Raw genomic sequence first — 22,278 nt, forward strand, 5'->3', positions numbered from 1 at the left:
AGTTAGTAATACCTAGAACATCAAAATCAACCGCAGACAGTAAATCCTTTTCCTATTTAGCAACTAAACTTTGGAACAGTCTTCCTAGCATTGTTTGGGAAGCAGACACACTCTGTCAGTTTAAATCTAGACTAAAAACGCATCTCTTTAACCTGGCATACACATAACACATTATCAATTTATATTTTCACATCCGTTAAAGGATTGTTAGGCTGCATAAATTAGGTCAGCCGGAATCGGGAACACTTCCTATAACACCCAATGTACTCGTTACGTCATAAGAATAATGGCATCTTTGCTAATATTAGTCTTTCTGTTTATCCCGAGGTTTACCGTAGTCAGCCTGACCTAGGCCGTATCCAGATCAGATGGAGGACCTGCGCCTGAGGCTAGAAGAGAACCCCTGATTGAGCCTGGTTTCTCCCAAGGTATTTTTTTCTCCATTTTTGTCACCTGATGGAGTTTGGGTTCTTTGCCGCTGTCGCCTCTGGCTTGCTTAGTTGGGGACACTTGATATTCAACAGTGTTTTTGATCTGCCTGTGTTGACACCATTGTATGCAAACTGAACTGAGCTGGACGATGACATCACTGTTTTCTCCAGAGCTGCTGTATAGATAAATGAACTAAACTAATAACTTATAATTTTTACAATGGAATGAATCAGTACTGAACTTATTTAAACTGGACAATGACACCATTTTCTTTTAGAGCTGCTGTGCAGCCAAAATTATTTTCCTGTTATCACTGTAAAGCTGGTTTGACAATCTGCACTGTAAAAAGTGTAAATAAAGGTGACTTGACTTGACTTAAAAGTGTAAAGTTGCCAAGATGAAGTGGGTGGGTCAACTTACCCCACTCTCCCCTGCTTATTTTGAATAAGGAATTACTTAAAAAAAAGTTGGACATTTGACCTGTGAACTCGGGGTACATTGATTAACCCCAACCTCAGTGAGACACGTCATTTGAAAAGCGTCAAGTCCTGCTTCCAGAGCATAAACGTAACAACATTAGACATTAAGTTTATATAATAATACTATAAAAATAATGAAAATGATAACAATAAACTATAACTGTGTTAAAAAAAGTCAGCTTAAGCTGCAAGTATTAAATCCGGTTAAATGTCAAAATAACACGAATAGTTTTATTTTACAAAAGCCAGTTGTGTGGGGTGGGAGTAAATTAAGCGCAATCTGCTGTGACGTCACAATCATGGTGCATTGTGGTCTATGGATCTTTCTGAAGTGTAGACTGGCTCCCTCGGTCAAAATCAAGGAAAAAAAAAAATATAGGCCAAAAGAATTTTATACTTTAAGTATATTTTCTTACACCTTGTATGTTTCTTGTTTTAAGCATGACCCTCAAAATTTTATCAGATTTATTAAAAAAAAAAAAAAAATGCCACTTCATGGCATTAAAATGAAAACAAAATAAAAAAAGAATATACATATAGCCTACTATAGAATTCTATGTGAATTAAATATGTAATGTTGTGAGTTTAGTAACTTTAAAGGTGTGACTAACATTTGTTGAAACGGTTGTTTGTGTGTTAAAATAACGTTTGTGAGGGATGAAGTTACCGCGGGTGGAACAATGATCAGCGGGGTGGAAGGACAACGGGTCATGTGACCCATCAGTACTAATTGACAGTCACTTCTCTCATTGCTGTCACTGCTCGCGCACTGCGGCCGCGAGACTGGAAAACAACACGAACGAAATAGAGAGAGACACCCGAGATACTGAAGAGTCCAGTTCCATCAAAAGCTCAAGCTCAGAAGCCGAATATCACAAGTTACCCATCAAATAAGAGAGAATAACGGATAAATGATGAATCAGATTGAGCTTTCAGTGCCATATGATAATGGATATGAACCGGACGAGTACATGATGCAGGAGGATGAATGGGACCGGGATTTACTGCTGGACCCAGCCTGGGAAAAACAGCAACGAAAGGTAAGAGAAAGTTGAGTCCCAAAAACACACCACAGAATAAAGCATTGTTTGCACTTTCCTTGTATTATTATTATGATTATTATTATATAATGCTTCACAGATAATTAGTTAAACTAATTCTATATTGAAGCTTTCAAACATCAAAACTTTGATGCTTTGATGATTATTAGCCTATTATTTAATAATTTAATTAATATATTTTATTTATTTATTTATCATTTAAAACGGCGAGTTAAAGTTGTCTGCAAAGGAATCCCGTCCCGCTATGGGCTCTGTGGTCTGTCAGTGTCACGGAGGGGTCTGGCTTGGCTCCGGCCGTCGGGAGCGCGCGCAGAGGATGGATGCAGCGTGTACCGATTACGGGACTAACAATAGCGCAGCAGCGCGCGGCTGTCTGTGTGTGTTGCTGATACGATTGGAATGCGGACTGTCAACAGATGCTTCCAACACAGGATGACGTCCTTGGGATTAGAATGGATGCAGGGGCTAATTTTAACTCCACGATCAAAAGGCATTATAGTAGCTTAATCCGGTGTCCTTGGCGGGGAATTCTTATAACAGTTTATTTTTCCATAATGTAGTCTATAATAGTGTTTTTCAGTATTTCAGTATTTAATGTGCAATATGTTTTATTTTGAAGTTCCCTACATGTTTGGTGATTGAAAAATGATTACAATTCTCCAAAATATCAGACCACATAATAGGCCTATTTATTTTCTATATTTTTTACACAATGTAGCCCATTCAGATTCAGTTAATAAATAGTTAAACCTGGCTGGCATAGTTGGGTGATGATAAAATTCATTTACGCCTTAAACTGAAACTCATTCACTGTATTTATACAGATTCTTTACTGCCAAATCAACTTTCAGGATATTTATTAATTCTGAAGTTATGGCTCAAATGTTAGATGGAGACTTGTTTTGCTTGTTGATATGTGATGTTAGGGTCTAATCACTCTTTCTTATTCTTCCAGAGACCATCACCCCACACAGGCATGTTACTGTGGACACACCCTACAGTTTTACAAAATGAATGAAATTCTTTCCTCTCCGATTAGACGAAGCGGCAATGTGATAAACAAATGTGTTATATGCAACACATTCTCACTCTTATCTCTCATCTCAATGTGAGCCTACTTCATCAGGTCCCTAATCAGAAATGGTCTCTGTAGAGAAAGCTAAATTTACACTCTTACCTCGCAGGAATGCACTGTGGAGTCCATAGTAAAGCTTTCATCTGCCCAACAATGACTGTGGCAGGACTGAGCATGCTTTCAGGGATTAAAAAGACTACTTTTGAGTCCAAAAAATGGTCAAAGGGTAGCCATTGATTTGGGAGTGGGCAGCAGTTCAGCCACATTTTGTTCTATGAAACTCTTTCCAGCATTACTGGCTCATTTTGGCATAATAGCATTGAGTGTCACAACATTAGTCATTTGGATGTACATTTGCCCATAATTCAAATGCAGTATGTGGAATCCAAAATTAACTTTTTGTTGATTTGAAATGAGAAAATGTGTCTAAATATTTCACCCCTATGACAGTGGCATTATATAGCTACATCTTTATATATTTGTGGCAAGCATCACAGGTTGTGTTGTGTAACTAGTCTCCATCTCTTTATGAAACTACACCTGTCACAAATATGTAAAGACCCATTTTAAGTGTTCCTCATATTTTTGTCTTTATTTTTATTTTAATTCCCAATTTTAACACTCATATGATGCTTGATGAGTGTTAATTTTGTACCCTGGCAGTATAGGGTTGAGTATAGAGTTATAATTTGCATCTTTACCTGTGGCACTACACAAAGTAGTAAAGGTCCTGAAGCATTGATTCTTAAAGGGATAGTTCATCTAAAAATGAAAATTTTCCCATGATTTACTCACCCTCAAGCCATCCTAAATGTATATGACTATCTTCTTTCAGATGAACACAATCAGAGATATATTTAAAAATATCCTTAGTCCTCCAAGGTTTATAATGGTTGTGAAAGGGGGGCCACATTTTGAAACCAAAAATAATGCATCCATCCATAAAAAAAAGTAATCCATATGACTCCAGGGGGTTAATAAAGGCCTTCTCAAGCAGAGCGCTGCGTTTTTGTAAGAAAAATATCCATATTTACAACTCTATAAATTCAAATAACTAGCTTCCGGCCGACGACCGTATGCAGAATGCGCAAGTTGACTTGCGCCATATGAGTAATCCTCTGACGTGATGTATGACACAGGATTTTGGAGTATTGTAAGCTTAGACACTTCTCGTGGTTCAAACAAATAGGGCTGTGCAACAAATTTAAGCTCCTCTTCTCTTATATCGAAATCCTCAGGCATTTCTCTATTAAAAAAATATTGTATTAGACTTATAATCCATGACCGTTGACTTGTTTTGCTCTATCCTCTGTGCCTTCGCGTTCGTCATTACGTCGTGCATCAGGTCAAAGGATACTCTTCCGCCACACATCGACTTCCGTCATCCACTGGAAGCTAGTTATTTGAATTTATAACGTTTTAAATATGGATATTTTTCTTACAAAAAGCATCACTTGAGAAGTCAAGTCAAGTCAAGTCACCTTTATTTATATAGCGCTTTTTACAATGTAGATTGTGTCAAAGCAGCTTTACATTGATAACTGGTACATTGTTTGGCTGCACAGCAGCTCTTAAAGAATAGTGTCAATGCAGGCAGATCAAAGCACTGTTGAATATCAAATGTCAAGTCAAGTGTCCCCAACTAAGCAAGCCAGAGGCGACAGCGGCAAGGAACCCAAACTCCATCAGGTGACATTAGAGAAGGCCTTTATTAACCGCCTGGAGTCGTATGGATTACTTTTTCTAATGGATGGATGCATTATTTTTGGCTTCAAAATGTGCCCCCCCATTCACAACCATTATAAAACTTGGAGGACTAAGGATATTTTTAAATATATCTTCGATTGTGTTCATCCGAAAGAAGATATATACATATACACCTAGGATGGCTTGAGGGTAAGTAAATCATGGGATAATTTTCATTTTTGGGTGAACTATCCCTCACTGTGCTCAATAGTAAATTGCGCTTATTAGAGTCTGTAGGTCCAAAAACAATCTAAAAGCATTAACTTGAGTAGACAAAGGCCTTGTTCACACCTGGTATTAAGATGCATTTTGGTCGATCAGATCACAAGTGGACGATGCTAAATACAGGTGTAAACGGGGTCAAAATCATTTTAAGCTTGTCCACTTTGAGAGGTAGTCGAAAACGCATTCGACCGGATTGCTTTTAAAGTGTAGGTGCTCATGTGGTCAAACAGCCACAAAAGACCGTCTACTCTCCACATACTGACTTAATGCATAAACATTATGGGAAGCGCACTAGTCAGACGGATTAAAATACCAAGTGTAAAAGGGAATGCGTTTCCCTTGTCTACTTGTGATCCAATCGATCTTAATACAAGGTGTAAAGTAAACAGGGCCAAAGTGTTATTCACTCTGGAGTTTAGATGCCGATGTGATGTCTTGAATTTTAAGCACCCAAATCCTTTAAAAGTGGTTCTGGAGCGCAGTCATATGATGATGCAGAGGATACTGGTGCTGGTTATTTCTGGAGGATGAACTCATCAGTACAACTCAAGTGTAGATGCTCATGTGTGCAATTCAAGTGTGTGCTGGGGATTTTTATAATGCCAGTGTTGTTCTGTTGTCTTGTTGTTTGGTCTGAGTACACTTCCTATTCATAATTAGTGTCTTTTAAAGGGATAGTTCACCCAAAAATGAAAATTCTGTTATTAATTACTCACCCTCATGTCATTCCAAACCTGTAAGACTTTTGTTCTTCTTCGGAACACAAATGAAGATCTTTTTGATGGAATCTGAGAGCTTTCTGTCCCTCCATTGACAGCTATGCAACTGACACTTAAAAAGTTAATAAAGAGATTGTAAAACTATATACTATTGATGTTCATATTTCTGAAGAGACATGATTGCTTTATATGATGAACAGATTGAATTTAGGCTTTTATTCACATATAAACATTCATCTACTTACACATCAGTTGTGGTAAACGTAAGCTCAAGCATGTTCACTTGCTACTACCTCTTTTCTTGGGATAGACAAGTAGTTTCTTTGGCACTGTCCTCTGTAGTCACCCATGCAGTGAGGTTTTGACCTGAAAGTGGTGTCAAAAGCTTTCATGGTATCACAACAAACCTGTTAAGACTTAACAGTCTTATGATAAAATCTGGTCTGCTGCCACAAATTTGGCTTAGTGAGACTATTCACCCTGTGGTTTTGTGCAAGGATTCTGTTAGGTAGCATTTAAACGCATGAATGTTGAGTGTAGAATACATATGCTATGCCAATAACTGAGAGGATGTGTGTGCGAGTCTGCATGGAGGATTGCATGTTAAACTACATTGTACTTGTTTCCTAGACGTTCACGGCCTGGTGTAACTCTCACCTGAGAAAAGCTGGGACACAAATTGAGAACATAGAGGAAGACTTCAGGAATGGCCTCAAACTAATGTTGCTGCTTGAAGTCATCTCAGGTAAATTTAATTCAATTCAAGTTAATTTTTATAGCGTTTTTACATATTTTTTTTAAAGCAGCTTCACAGAAATTGCTATTAGTCAGAGATGGGTATATCAAAGTAATGAAATCAGTTAAGCAGACAGACACAATGAACATGTTAAACAATGAATACTGCATGTGAAGTACAATATAATATTTTACAGTTTTGTATATATTGATATGCTGTAATTCTTCAACAAATAGTGATATCCACTATATATACCAAGATTTTTTTTTTATACCAAGCTGTATTTTGGCAGGTGAGAGGTTACCCAAACCTGACAGAGGAAAGATGCGTTTTCACAAGATAGCCAATGTCAACAAAGCCCTTGATTTCATCACCAGTAAAGGTGTGAAACTGGTCTCCATTGGAGCTGAAGGTATGCTTTATTTTTAACTGTAGTGTAAATCTGGATTGCTGATATTTTTTGTAATAAAGTTATTAGGAGATGCAGGTTATTAATTCTACATGTCAAATACATACGTCCTATATTTTTAAAAATACAAAATGTTATGTTAAACTTACTCAGCCCTTTATATATTTGAGCAGTCATTTTTCTGTCACATTTTTTTGCAGAAATTGTGGATGGGAATGTGAAAATGACTCTTGGAATGATTTGGACGATCATCCTTCGCTTCGCCATTCAGGACATATCTGTTGAAGGTAAAGAAAACAAGTCACAATCATGAAATGACACACCACATCTGCACAAAGAACAGCAAAACATTATTATTATTATTATTATTATTATTATTATTAATTCTTATTATTTATAGCACATTTCACAAACTCATGTTTAAATCAGTTTATAACAAAGAACAATAATTTGATTTATTACAAAAGGTGCAAACAGATTTCAATCTCACGTCTCTTAAAAAAATTGTAAATTCCAAATTAACATTTTATGGAAAACATTGTTTAAAAAAAAGCATTGTATTTTTTAATTTAATAAATTAATCCCTTTAGAATTGGTTGGAGGAATTCATGACAGGTTAGAAATACACTTTAACTGTATTTCGTTTAAAAATATAAATTTAAAAATTGAATTAGCAAAAACAGAAACCTTAATGTTCAGTCATATGTGTATGATATAATGATTCCCTAATAATCTTTCAGAAACTTCGGCCAAAGAAGGACTTCTTCTGTGGTGCCAGAGGAAGACTGCCCCCTACAGGAATGTCAATGTTCAAAACTTTCATGTCAGGTAAGGCACTTTTTTGCACCCAAAAAAGTTGTAAGGCCATATTAGTGTTTTGTATTTTCATACGATTGTCTGGTTTGTTCTATTAGAGGAAAAAAACAGACACTCTGTTATTTTTGGTTATATATTACAATTTGTATGTTAATTCTATCATGACCCTGATTCTCTTTCTGGTAAAGCTGGAAGGATGGATTGGCGCTGTGCGCTCTCATCCACAGGCACAGGCCTGACCTCATTGACTACGCCAAGCTCAACAAGGTCTCAAGTGTGTCCCCAGATTAACATTTGTCCCTCTGGGACATTTAGTCTAACAGTCCAATCACAGTAGTAAAATAACATGTCTACCACAATATCCTGATGTTCCCTGTCAATGATATTACTGCACAAATGTGTCTAACATGTTTTTTGGAGGATGTGTGTGTGTGATGGCTAACTTAATTTCTAAAAATTAAGTAGTGGACTTTTTGTCTGTTCTTCATTCACACCTAATTTATGGCATGGGTGATCAGAAATCCACTGTTTTTTGCTTTTGTGGCTTCAATAGCTGGAAGGATGGACTGGCCTTCTGTGCTCTTATTCACAGACACAGACCAGAACTGATTGACTTTCAGAACTTGAAGGTAGCATACATGGTTTATGGTATTGTTGGATGTGTTTTTTTCCTGTAACAATATAAATGTAATAGATTAGGCATGCTCAATCCTGCTGGACATCTAAATTCCTGCAGAGTTTAGTTCCAACCAAGGCTGTAACGCACCTGGACAAAGCTATGTTAGCATTTCCATTCATTTCAGTGGTAGTTTCTCTGACTGTGTCTAGAACAGTGCTCTATACAAAGTTTGGAGAAATGTTGATAACATACACAAAGTATTGTTCTATCTTTTTAAATATTTTCTGTTTCACCTAGTAGTATCCTAATTGTCAATTTGTGTAGGCCTATGCTACAGGCTACTTTTTGTGCTTGTTAGAGTATCAAGTTGTTAGCTTAGCAACATGCTAACTCTATTAGAATCAACTGTGCCATCTGTGTGCTTTGTGTGATTCCTTAAAAGTTACTGTCTTTCTAGAGTGTTTCTAATCATTCACTTAGGATGGCTATGAGGATTGGGACAGTTTTTGATTAGCTGGTTCAGGTATGTTTTATGGTTGGAATTAAACTGCCGGAATGTTGTAGGAGCAGAATTGAGATTCTGAGATTGAAGGATGGAGATGTTTTGTTGATAGTAAGAGCAAATGTCTGTAGTCTGTAGTTTTTTTTTTTTTTTTTTTAGCTGTAATTATCAAGTAGCTTTTGTTAGCTTAGTTTACTGATGTAGTTAGACATAACCTACTGTTCAAAAGTTTGGGGTCAGTAAGATTTTTTTAAAATATTTTTGAAAGTCTCTTATGCTCAGAAAGGCTGCATTTATTTGATCAAAAACAGTAATACTGTAAAATACTATTACAATTTCAAATAAGAAAAATTATATATTATAAAATGTAATTTATTCTTGTGACTCAAGAAACATTTCTTATTATTATTGATGATGAAAAGAGTTGTGCTGCTTAATATATTGAAAAAAACCGTAATACATTTTTTTCTAAGGTTCTTTGATTAATTTAATGCACCCTTTCTGAATAAGAGTATTGATTTCTTTAAAAAAATCTTACTGACCTCAATCTTTTGTATGGTAGTGTGTGTTTTGTATGGTTTTGTATGGTAATCTTTTGTAATCTTTTTGTATGATAGTGTGCATACAACTCTTCAGTTGTTATGGTACTCAGTCAGAGGCAATCAGATAAAGCCAGTTGATAAAACTTTTCTCAGAGGCCTGTTTGGATTTACAATAATCCTGACCCAGAATAGAACTTGGGAAAGTGATCCACATACCACGAGCACCAGAGCTGTTCTAAAAAAACATATTAGAACTAACTCTGGCTTTGGACCCTTTGGATTTTAAGCAGTTTTAGTAGCATGTTAGTACTCCAGTGATAGGCTAGGTTTGATTTCTTCACTCTCAACTTAGAACAGGGTGTGAGGTTTGAGCAGGATGTAACATGTTTTCAGACATGTTCTAAGTCTGTGTTAATGAGTGGTTGTGTACTATGGTTTTAATTAGTTGGTTGGATCGGACCACTTAAGATTAAGGATTTATTTAGCTTGTCAGGGTCAGTGAGTTCAACAGTGAGTGACTAAAAACCCCTCACACACGCAGACATGCCTATCCCTTTCAGCTGTCACTGACGGCTCCAGGTGAGCTTGAATGGGGTAATCCAGTGTTTAGCATGGACCCCATGGTCCCAGTTTTGACACAAGCATCAGGAGAGTCCAGGATCCCCTGCAGCTGCTGATGTCCTGCAATGTAGCTTTTTATTGACACAGAGAACAAAAGCTTGATCTCCAGACCCTGCTTACACACACATCCACAAATACATGCCACCATAAACATGCACATTTAGGGTGCATAATGCAAAAATTGGTTACTTGCGTGAACAGGAGTCCGTTACTCAGAAAATATGACCCTTTCTCTTTGCACAGATATTTTAGTTTGGTCTAACTACTATTGATGTTCATAAGTTTCTTATGTTCACCAAGGCATTTATTTGTTCAAAAATATAGTAAAAACAGTAATATTGTTATGATTTAAATTTGAATTGTTTTCTATTTTAATATATTTTATGTAATTTATTTCTGTCATGGCAAAACTGAATTTTAAGCAGCCATTACTCTGATCTTCAGTGTTACATGATCCTTCAGAAATCAGATTATTTGATGAATAGAAAGTCCAAAAGAACAGCATTTATTTGAAACATGAGTCTTTTGTAACATAAATGTTTTTAATGTCACTTTTGATCAACTGAATGCATCCTTGCTAAATACAAGAATGAATTGTTCTTACTGACTCCAAATGTTTGAATTATAGTGTAGTTTTAGTATAGTGTATATAGCAGTAGTATAGTGTAGTTAGGCATTTGTATTTAAAGGGCAACCAATCTTTCAGTATTGTCTATCTTTGCTTAATTATTAATTACTTTTCAGATACATTTGAACTAATTTATCATTTGAAATATTTTGAATGTCTTCCCTCTCCTCTGGTGGCACTTGAATACTGACACTCACTTTTGCATGGAAAAGGATTTTGATTTATTTATTTTTTGGTCAAGAATTATGCCTTTTCTCTCCTTTCTCTCTCTTTCTGTAGGATGATCCACTCGGTAATCTGAATCTGGCATTTGACATTGCTGAAAAACATCTGGACATCCCGAAAATGCTGGATGCAGAGGGTACACGAATATTCATCAGTACTCCATATTAATGTTGCATGAATAATCATTAAAAGATCGCAATCTCAATTCAAACACCTACGCGATCTCATTCCTAAATGACAACGATTCGTCTGTGTCTGTTAAACGAAGTCACAGCTGAACATTCAAATCTGGGTTTGTGCTGCCGCCTGACCCAGATAAAGTAGTTATCATGCATACAGGTATTAAACAGCTTTACAAACAGTCTTTTCAACCACACATTATTTCTGTGTTACAGATATTCATATTAATCACAGAAGTACTGGGATAAAAGTTTATAGTTCGGATATAAACACTGATGTCTATGGAAACGATCAAAATAGAGCAAATCACTTTTTGAAAGTAACGTGACACTTCAAATAACGATTGTATCGATTAAATCTTTACACCAGGTAAGGTGAAGTGACTGTTAAAAATATTTTTGTCATTCAATTATTTATTCAAACCCTTTTTTTTTTAAAGAATTAATTCAGATTAATTAAACATTTTAAATAGACTGCAGAAATTAACATTTTGTCTGAACCTTATTCGTCACAGTTGACTGTGGCAAGGAAAAACTACCTCAAATGTATTTCGGTAGGAAACCTTGGGTGCAAATTCTAAATATTTCAAGAAACAAGTTGCCGATTTTTAACTTTAAAATATTACAAAATTTGGCTTTTGCTTCACAGTCCTAGTTAGCAGTGACAGGCCAGATGAGAGGACAGTCATGACGTATATCTCCAGTTACTATCACACCTTTGCAGAGGCTCAGAAGGTATATCTGATCTCTGCGCTTATTATTCTAGAAATTAACCTGAGTGTATGGCCCCTTTAGTCCATTTAGGCCTATCCTCATTTTCTATTTTACCAGATGAACACGACGTGTGTTTCCTTGTAGTATTTACTGTATATTTTCTTCCGTCGCACACTACTGGCACCTTCACTTCATGTAGTTGTTCCTTAGCTCCTGTCCTCTACCTGCAGATATCCTGAACACCCCTAAACCTGATGAGAGAGCTATTATGACATATGTGTCCTGCTTTTACCATGCATTTGCTGGAGCTGAACAGGTATTGAGATTTGCGTGTGCTAGAATGAAAGAATGAAAGAATCATCTTTACATCCATCTCTCCCTCCATTCTTACTGTTATTCTCTCCCTCAGGCTGAAACTGCTGCTAACAGGATCTGTAAGGTCCTGGGAGTGAATCAGGAAAATGAGAAGTTGATGGAGGACTATGAAAGACTGGCTAGTGAGGTCAGGAGACATATCAGATACAGTACACTCCACACACACTCTGCACACAGACACACATTTCTCTCTTCTCCTAAATATTCCTCTGCTCTCCAGCTGTTGGAGTGGATCAGACGAACTATTCCCTGGCTGGAGAATCGTACGGCGGAGAAGACCATGGTAGAGATGCAGCGGAAGCTGGAGGATTTCCGAGATTACCGCAGGATGCACAAACCTCCCAAAGTACAGGAGAAGTGTCAGCTGGAGATCAGCTTCAACACCCTGCAGACTAAACTCCGCATCAGCAACCGGCCTGCGTTTATGCCCTCTGAGGGCAAGATGGTGTCGGTGAGAGTTTGACCCCCCACACACACAGACACGCATGTTATGTTTTTGTGTTTTATGAGGACTTTCCATAGACATAATGATTTTTATAGTGTACAAACTTCACATTCTATCCCCTAACCCTAATTCTACCCTTAAAGGGTTAGTTCACCCAAAAATGAAAATTCTGTCATAATTTACTCACCCTCATGCACCCTCATTTTTCAGCAAATAATACAAACACATACACATACTAACACTGTGTGTTTGTCTGTGTAGGACATAGCGAGTGCGTGGCAGGGACTGGAACAGGCAGAGAAGGGCTATGAGGAATGGTTGCTTACTGAGATCAGGAGACTGGAAAGATTGGACCATCTAGCAGAGAAATTTAGACAGAAAGCTACAAACCATGAGACCTGGGCTACAGGTGAGTCCTAGACATGAAGTGGTCTCATCAATATTAGGGATGCACCGATACCATTTTTTAAGGACCGAGTATGAGTACTGATACTTTTTTCTAGTACTCGCCGATACCGATACCTATACATTTATTAATTTCTCTCTCTCTCTCTTTTTTTTGATGTTGCAGTTTTCCAAGCACAACGTAGTGAGACTAATGAATGTAGGACAGCTTCTTTATTATTACTCTAATGAAAAAAGTAATTATTTTTATGTGCTTGTCACAAACTTAAAGAACAAAAATTTCACAGTGTCCAATAACCTTCAAAGGGCATAATTACCATATATACAATTGTTGTTATATAAAAAGAAATTTACAAACAAATTACAAACAATACAACAAATACTATAGAGATACAAATTAAATAAACTTGTTTTTCAGATACAGTAGGTTTATTTACCATGTATACATTTATTTAACATATTTTGTTGTTTTATTAACATTAATGACAAAAATATAGGCTACGGTCCCTTTAAGACCGAATCCATGGATATTGACACATATCCTGTTTTCACCCAAATGTTTACGTCCACTTAAGCCATAACCGACTGTACTTACGTGAGATAATCCACACGATGGACATTTTGACAACTATGTGTGCATGACCATTCAGGCGCGAGGAGAACCGATCGCGCGCTGTCTGAGAGAACTGGGATCGCGCGCATGAAAGAGAGAGAGCGCGCTTCTGGTCTGTCATTCAGCGCGATTCCGCCTATCCCGCCTTCACTAATCGATAACGAATTGTGATTGAAAGCATGCAGTTCGCAGTGTGTGTGTTGTCATCATTAATTTTGAAGTATTTCCACACCTGTGAGGCTGACATTGTTTCTGCTGCTGCCGTCGGTGTCTCTGTGCACGGTTACGTCAGTTACGTCAGCTGAGGTATCGGTCTTTGGTATCGGGGGTATTTTTACGAGTACGAGCCCGATACCAAGCTCATGTACTTGTGTACATGAGCTTGGTATCGGGCCCGATGCATCCCTAATCAATATATTACCATTACCAATATTACCATTACCATTACCAATATTACCATTCTGCACTTAAGTAAAAATGTACTGTAAACCACTTTAGATAAAAAAGTGTCCACTAAATGATGCTTGATAAATGTTTTATGTGTGGTTTTTTTTTTACAATAGGTAAGGAGGAGATGTTGAGCCGGAAGGACTACGAGTCAGCATCTTTAATGGAAGTTCGAGCTTTGCTGCGAAAACACGAGGCATTTGAGAGTGACCTTTCCGCCCACCAAGACAGAGTCGAGCAGATCGCTGCTATTGCTCAGGAGCTCAAGTATGACCTTTTAGACATTTATCCTCTTCAAAAATACTTGCCTTTTTTTTGCTGAACTAATTTGTACACTACTGTTCATAGGTTTGGGGGTCAGTATTTATTTATTTTTAACAAATTAATACTTTTATTCAGCAAGATGTTATTCTTTTGAATTTTCTATTGATCAAAGAATCGTAAAATTATGCTTTTCTCAAAAATATTAAACTGTTTTCAGTATTGATAATAATAAGAAATATTTCTTGAGCAGCAAATCAGCATATTAGAATGATTTCTGAAGAATCATGTGACACTAAAGACTGGAATAATGGTGCTGAAAATTCAGCTTTGCCATCACAGGAATAAAGTACATTTTAAAAAATATTTCAAATTGTAATAATATATCACATTATTACTGTTTTTACTGAATTTATTGATTGAATGAATGCAGCCTTGGTGAGCATAAGAGACAAATCTTACCGACCTCAAACTTTCGAACAGTATGGTACAAGTACTTTGTTCTTGTAACTAACCTGTCACATTCAGTTTCTCATCACTTTACTGAGTCTGGATAGCTTCATGTCTCTTACACTGCTTATCCATAGCTAGATACATTTACATGCACCACGCTTTCAGCATACTTTAAGGTCTAAATCACTGGCTTTCTATTTTAGCATTCATTATCTCCCTACAGGCCTGGTTAATGAGTGTGTGTGTGTGTGTGTGTGTGCATGCATGTATTTAGTAAGTGACTGACAGCTTCTGACATTTATGTTGTCTCAGTAAGTACAGGGTGATATTACTGATAAAATATGGAGCATACTTATGATGATTAGCATATTAACATTCTTTTGGACACAAAAAGCAAAAAGAAAAGAAGCTGTTTGAAATGTAATTAGCCAATCATAACAGCAGTTTTAGAGGTTCAGTACCAAAAACAGCTAGAAATAGATAGAGGTTGGAATGGTCATGAAAAATGTAAGAAACCTTACCTAGGGAAAGAAAATCTTACTAAAGTTTAGAATATTCTGCATCAATCCAAAGTTAGTGAGCACTACATCTGTTAACCACTAGAGGGGGACATACCAAATGGCAAATGCAATATTGTGGCTTGAAGTTTCTCTCTATCTGTTTTATATTAAAGTGAGCTGGACTATCATGATGTTGCATCAGTGAATCAAAGGTGTCAAAGTATTTGTGACCTCTGGGACCAGTTGGGCACACTCACCCAGAAACGCAGAGAGGCTTTGGAGGTAATGCTGTGTGTGTTTCAACCTGTTTTGTATATTTTAGATTAATCAAAATATTTAAAAAAAAAAAAAGCAAAAAGGTTTGAATTGATGTTTCATTTCTGCAGAGGACAGAGAAACTTTTGGAGACGGTGGAGCAGTTGTTTCTGGAATACGCAAAGAGATCTGCACCCTTTAATAACTGGATGGAGGGAGCCATGGAAGACTTACAGGATATGTTCATAGTGCACACCATTGAAGAGGTCCAGGTACACACACTTAAAGAAAAGCTTGAGCTCTTCAACATAAAGTCTAGGCATTGACTTTTAAAGTATTTTGTAGTCATATATACTCTACCATTCATAAGGTTGTTTTTTTTTGCTCACCACTTATGCTTTTTTGGTTCAAAATACAGTTAAAACAGCAATATTATGAAATAGTATTACATTTAAAATAACAGTTTTCTATTTTAATCTATTTCAAAATGTAATTTATTTTTGTGATGGCAAAGCCGAATTGGTAACACTTTACAATAAGGTCTCATTTGTTAACATTAGTTAATGCATTAACTAGCATGAACTAACAATGAGTAGTGTATTTTTACAGCATGAATTAACCTTTGTTAATGTCAGTTAATAAAAATGTTCTTGTTCATGTTAGTTCACAGTGTATTAACTAATGTTAACAGACACATCTTTTGATCGTAAGAATGTATTAGTAAATGTTACCATTAACTAAGATTAACAAATGCTGTAGAAATATTGCTCATTGTTTGTTCATGATGTTAACTAATGTAGTTAACTAATGTTAACAAATTACACCTTATTGTAAAGTGTTACAGCTAAATTTTCAGCATCTTTTCTCCAGTCTTCAGTGTCACATAATCCTTCAGAAATCATTCTAATTTTTGTGGTAACTGTGTTACATTATTTGTGCAGGATTCTTTGATGAATAGAAAGCTCAAAAGCATTTATTTGAAATAGACTTTTTACCACACTTTTGGTAAATTTAATGCATCCTTAATAAGAAGTACTACTTTCTCTCAGAAAAATCTTTCTGACCCCAAACTTTTGAAAGGCAGTGAAAAAAAAAGTGATTAATTGTGTGTAGACTCTGATAACTGCTCACGAGCAGTTTAAGGCCACGCTTCCTGAGGCGGATGCAGAGAGGCAGGCGATCCTTGGCATTCAGCAGGAAGTCCTGAAGATCTCCCAGAATTATGGCATCCGTGGAGACCTTACCAACCCCTACAGCACCATAACTACAGAAGAGATTGCCATCAAATGGGACAAGGTTAAACACACACCCCTTAGACCTTGGTTCTGTTCCATTACTGCACAAAAAAGAAATCACATTTATTATCTAATTCTAAGCCATTCTAATCACTTTCTGTAATCTTCAAAGCACAATAATGATGTGTGTTTGTGTATTCAGGTGAAGAGGCTGGTTCCCCAGCGTGACAGTGCACTGCAGGAGGAGTTAGCGCGGCAGCATGCTAATGAAAGGCTCAGACGCCAGTTTGCTGCCCAAGCCAACCTCATAGGACCATGGATACAGACCAGGATGGAGGTGGGTGGCTTAGCTATTACTTGTGCCAGTGTGATGTCCACAAATAAGACATGTTTTTTGATGAACATCTGTTTGTCTATCTATCTAACTATCTATCTATCTATCTATCTGACAGGAAATTGGTCGTTGTTCTATGGAGATTGGGGGGACTTTGGAAGATCAGATGACCCAGCTGAAACAGTATGAGCATGTGATCGTCAGCTACAAACCCAACATAGACAGATTGGAGGGAGACCACCAACTCATCCAGGAGTCACTCATCTTTGACAACAAACATACTAACTACACTATGGAGGTATACATACACACATAATACACATTCATGCATATAATCATAAACACATGAATGTACAGTACTGAACACTACTGTTAAATGCTTGTGGTCAGTAAGATTTTTTGTTCAAAAGAAATGCTTAATTTTTATTCAGCAAGGACACATTCAATTGATCAAAAATTACAGTAAAGTTACAAAGGATTTCTATTTCAAGTAAATGCTGTTTAAAAAAAAAAATACAGCTTTGCCATCAGAGGAATAAATAACATTTAAAGGGATACTTCACCCAAAAATGAAAATTCTGTCATGATTTACTCATTCTTATGTTGTTTCAAACCTGTATGAATTTCTTTCTTCTGCTGAACACAAGAGAAGATATTTTGAAGAACGTTGGTAACCAGACAGTTGACCGTAGCCGTTGACTTCCATAGTATTTTTTACCTACTATGGAAGTCAATGGCTACTGTATTTTTGGGTGAACTGTCCCTTTAAAATGTTTTAAAACAGAAAACAGTCATTTCAAACAGTAATAATATTTCACAATATTACTATTTTACTGTATGTTTGATCAAATAAATGGAGACTTGTTGAGCATAAGAGACTTTTTTTAAAAAAAATATAAAACAATCTTACTAACCACAAACTTTTGAATGTAGTGTATATCTATATAGAAATCTGTATCTGACATATCACATTTGATTTGTCACTTGATACTGGTTTTTACAGCAGTATTTCTCTTTCCTCTGCAGCATATTCGTGTTGGCTGGGAGCTCCTTTTGACTACGATCGCTCGCACTATGAACGAAATCGAGACTCAAATTCTGACACGTGATGCAAAAGGCATCAGCCAGGAGCAGATGCATGAATTCCGATCCTCTTTCAATCACTTTGATCGGGTGCTGTACTCAGCCTTTTCATACACTAGCTAGTCTAAACATGTGTCTTGTTGAACGGATGCTATACTAATCATTATTAAATCATCCTAACTAAACTAAACACTTCTTCTCTTAGACTGAGCATTATATAAAGATCTGTAAATCTCTCATTTCAACTGAGACACGTTAATTTCATATTTGCTTTATTTTACGCATTCACTTCTTCAGAGGCTTCACAAGGCAAGAGTGGTAATTATCTTTCCATTCACTTTAGGTTGCCCAATAATTGGAACAAACTTAGTTTGAAACGGAAGATCATTTGCAGCATTTAGTATTTCTAAAATCAGATTTCAAGATGTAAAGTAGATATGACTACAGATGCAATTTAGCCTAAAATCCACTTAAAATGAAAATAAAGCTAACAAAATAAAATTTTGAATATAGCACTGCCTCTCGTACCTTATGAAGAAATGTTGTGGCATTTTATCTTTTTATCAATCACCTTTTACATTTCTTTATTTCTTCTCATGCCCTGTGTATTTTTTTATGTGTTGTGGGTACCTGCTCTCAGGAAGAGATGGGTAAACTCAGGCCTGATGAGTTTAAAGCATGTCTGATCAGTCTTGGGCATTTAGGAAATGACAAACAGGTACTAACCAACATGACCCCTAACTCTTGACCCCAATATATATATATATATATATATATATATATATATATATGCATTCCCTAGGCAGCAGAATATAGTTCTGATGTACCTCTCTTGTGTTTCTGTCTATGGTTGTGTGCTGTCTCTTTGTGTGTACATCTGTGTGTTTCTGTGTTAGGTGCTGTCTCCTTTCCTACTCTACTTTGCTTTATTATTCCTACCATGTCGCTGCATCACCCATGCACCCTCGACCTTTGCCCTTTAACCTTTCCCATGCAGAAGAAGAATGGGGCGATGGATTCTGATGACTTTAGGGCCTGTCTGATCTCAATGGGTTATGATCTGGTAGGGCCTTAAATAAGGTTCACTGCTTACGAGCTAATAAACAATCTTCTCAACAAGTATTTTTTGTTTTGTTTTCCAGTAAAAAATGCGGTTACATTTTATTTTAAGGTGACGTAGTTACATTGTATTTATTCAAATAAGTACAGAGTAATATTAATTAACTACATGTACTTACTATAGAGTTACATTAGGGTTAGGGTTTGGTTTAGGTTAGTTACTTGTAATTATGCATATTTTACTGTTATTACTATAATAAGTAATGTACTAACATGTAACTATGTCACCTTAGATAAAGTGTTACCGAAATGTCTAATAATAATAAATTTATTTTACGGTTATTTATAATTATTATTTTTTATTTTGCTAACCAGGTAAAATGTAATAAGGTAAAATGTAATACAGTTTTGTGAGGTTCATGCTTAAAACAAGAAACAACTATTTTGCCAGTGGTGCACATAAAATGAATAGAGTATAAAATTATATAATATAAAATATTGTATTTAAAATAAAATATGTTCTCTTTATTTTAGGATTTTTAACTTTTACAAGTTTTTAACTTCTAGAACTATATGTACGTGTGTGTTTTTCAGGGTGAGGTGGAGTTTGCTCGGATCATGATGCTGGTTGATCCAAACGCTTCAGGCGTTGTGTCGTTCCAGTCCTTCATTGACTTCATGACCAGAGAGACAGCAGATACAGACACAGCTGAACAGGTCATCGCTTCCTTCAGGATCCTTGCTGCAGACAAGGTGTGTGTGTTATATTGTTTACTTAAAGGAATGTTTCACCCAAAAATGAAAATTATCCCATAATTTACTCACCCTCCAGCCATCCTAGGTGTATATGACTTTCTTTCTTTCTTCTACCAAACACAATCTGAGTTATATTAAATAATATTCTGTCTCTTCCCAGCTTTGTAATGGCATTAAATAATGCCAGAGTTTTTGAAGCTCCAAAAAGTACATCCATCCATCATAAAAGTAATCCATACGACTCTAGTGGGTTAATAAATGCCTTCTGAAGTGAAGCAATGGGTTTTTGAAGGAAAATATCCATATTTAAAACTATAATCACTGGCTTCCAGCAATGTCATGTATGCATGTTCACGAGAGAGTTCTGGTGACCTCTGACCTGACGTATGACAGAGGATGTAGCTCCTCTGCTCTTATATCGAAATCCTCTAATAGTTTTTATTGGTTTTAGACTTCAAATTAATGACCGGTGTTTTGTTTTGCTCTTACAAAAACCCGTCGCTTTGCTTTAGAAGGCATTTATTAACCCACTTAAGTCATATGGATTACTTTTATGATGGATGGATACACTTTTTGGAGCTTCAAAAACTTGGCCACTATTCAATGCCATTACAAAGCTGGGAAGAGCCAGGCTATTATTTAATATAACTCTGATTGTGTTTGGCTGAAAGAATAAAATCATATACACCTAGGATGGTTGGAGGGTGAGTAAATTATTGGATAATTTTTGGATGAACTAACCCTTTAACTCCAAAGTTTATCAGAACTGCCTTTTGTATCTGAAAAAGCTCACATATTCTTTCCATATGCGTTATCTGTTGTATATTGTGTCTTGTACAGCCGTATATTCTGGCAGATGAGTTGAGGAGAGAACTCCCTCCAGACCAGGCAGAGTACTGCATCAGCAGGATGCCCCCATACTCTGGCCCTGGTGCCCTGCCCGGAGCCTTGGACTACACTGCCTTCTCCACTGCCCTCTACGGAGAGAGTGACCTTTAACTCCATCAACACCTATGACATTTACAATCCCATCTCACTTGTTAACCAAGTAAATTCTTTAAAGATACACAGTCCCATTAAATGAAAACATGGCAAATAAACAAAATGAGCACAATTTCAATTTTTAATCTCAGTTGATGTATTTGCTAGACAGTTGATATAAAATGTCAATGCAGAATGTTGAAAGTCAATGCATATGGAATGCAGTCTGAATCCCATAATTCATTGAATCTAAGGCCTAGAAAAAACTATTTTACTCTTTTTCATGTAATCTATTATAATACAGAGAACATTCACATGCATGTCACTTATATTGCAGCAAAAACAGTTGATACACTGAAATTAAATAAGATTAATGTTGTTTAAATACATTTTAGGTTTTATGCATTTCTCTCTGATTTCTTTTAATTCCCTCTTTTCTCCCAGAATGAAATCTATTTTGTGTGGTAGTGTTATACCTACAGTATGAAAGATTTTGCACATTTGAATTTCCTCTGGTAGTATTTGAAAAAAAGCAACATGAATAGTGGCTCATCTTAATTTGTCCACAATGTAATTATCACTTGAAACTTTTTGCTGACAGTGCCTAATTTCATACATATGGTATGGTAATAGTTTAGAAGTATGAAGTAATAGGAGGTTACCTTTGCAGTGAGTCAGATAGATAACAGCATCAGCTACTGATTTGGTTTTACATGAAATTTCGAATATTGCAAATCCTTGAACATTTTTATCAATTTGGATGATTGCATAAAGTGTAAAGGGTCAATTTACTACAGGGCTTGTCAAATAAGGATAGCAAAACCAGAAATTATGATAAAATACTGAATTTACAGGAAAAAAGTTTGTGAACTCTTAGGAACAATAGACAAACACAGTCTGCTTAATACATAAACAATTGTTGTTGTTTTTGGTTTTTTTTTTTTTTTTTGTCTATATTGAACACAGCATTTAAACATTCACAGCTAAGATTGGAAAAGTAGGTGAATCCCTAGGCTTTTTCCTGCAACTATAATTAGGAAAAGTAATCTGGGATGGATTGTCATTTCAAAATGTTTTATTTTATTTCCATGGTTCATGAATGCAGCAAATTCCTAAAGGTCACACTAGTTCAATGTATGGTGACTGTGTACTTGATTGATTTGTGTTCAGTTTGCTAACTGTCAAATCAGTTTTAACAATGAAAGTGATTTGTGAATGTTTGGTGTTGAATTATATGTTCAAGAAAGCCAAATATGTGTGTTTTACAGTAACATAAATGAAATAAACCTTACTTATGAAAAGACCAAGTCTCTGCTTTTGTTACATACTGAATGTTTTGAATAAAGCA

General features: G+C 36.1%; 1 protein-coding gene across 2 annotated transcripts; it reads left to right on the forward strand.

Annotated features, from left to right (window-relative positions):
* Positions 1-1,662: 1,662 nt before the first annotated feature.
* actn2b (actinin, alpha 2b) lies at positions 1,663-22,233 on the forward strand. Of its 2 annotated transcripts, XM_051868905.1 has the most exons (22): positions 1,663-1,951; positions 6,368-6,482; positions 6,766-6,885; positions 7,083-7,169; positions 7,623-7,710; positions 7,887-7,965; positions 10,890-10,971; positions 11,959-12,044; positions 12,138-12,230; positions 12,324-12,554; positions 12,810-12,957; positions 14,130-14,280; positions 15,401-15,509; positions 15,614-15,754; positions 16,596-16,778; positions 16,920-17,054; positions 17,170-17,349; positions 18,078-18,224; positions 18,775-18,852; positions 19,132-19,197; positions 19,788-19,946; positions 20,790-22,233. In XM_051868905.1, the coding sequence occupies exons 1-22, from the start codon at positions 1,823-1,825 to the stop codon at positions 20,946-20,948; spliced, it is 2,766 nt and encodes a 921-aa protein (XP_051724865.1). In that variant the 5' UTR covers positions 1,663-1,822; the 3' UTR covers positions 20,949-22,233. The 2 variants fall into 2 exon arrangements, with proteins under 2 accessions (XP_051724865.1, XP_051724864.1); XM_051868904.1 differs by lacking the exon at positions 18,775-18,852.
* Positions 22,234-22,278: the final 45 nt, after the last annotated feature.

This window comes from Ctenopharyngodon idella, chromosome 17, assembly GCF_019924925.1.
Source record: "Ctenopharyngodon idella isolate HZGC_01 chromosome 17, HZGC01, whole genome shotgun sequence".
Classification (NCBI taxonomy): Eukaryota; Metazoa; Chordata; class Actinopteri; order Cypriniformes; family Xenocyprididae; genus Ctenopharyngodon; species Ctenopharyngodon idella.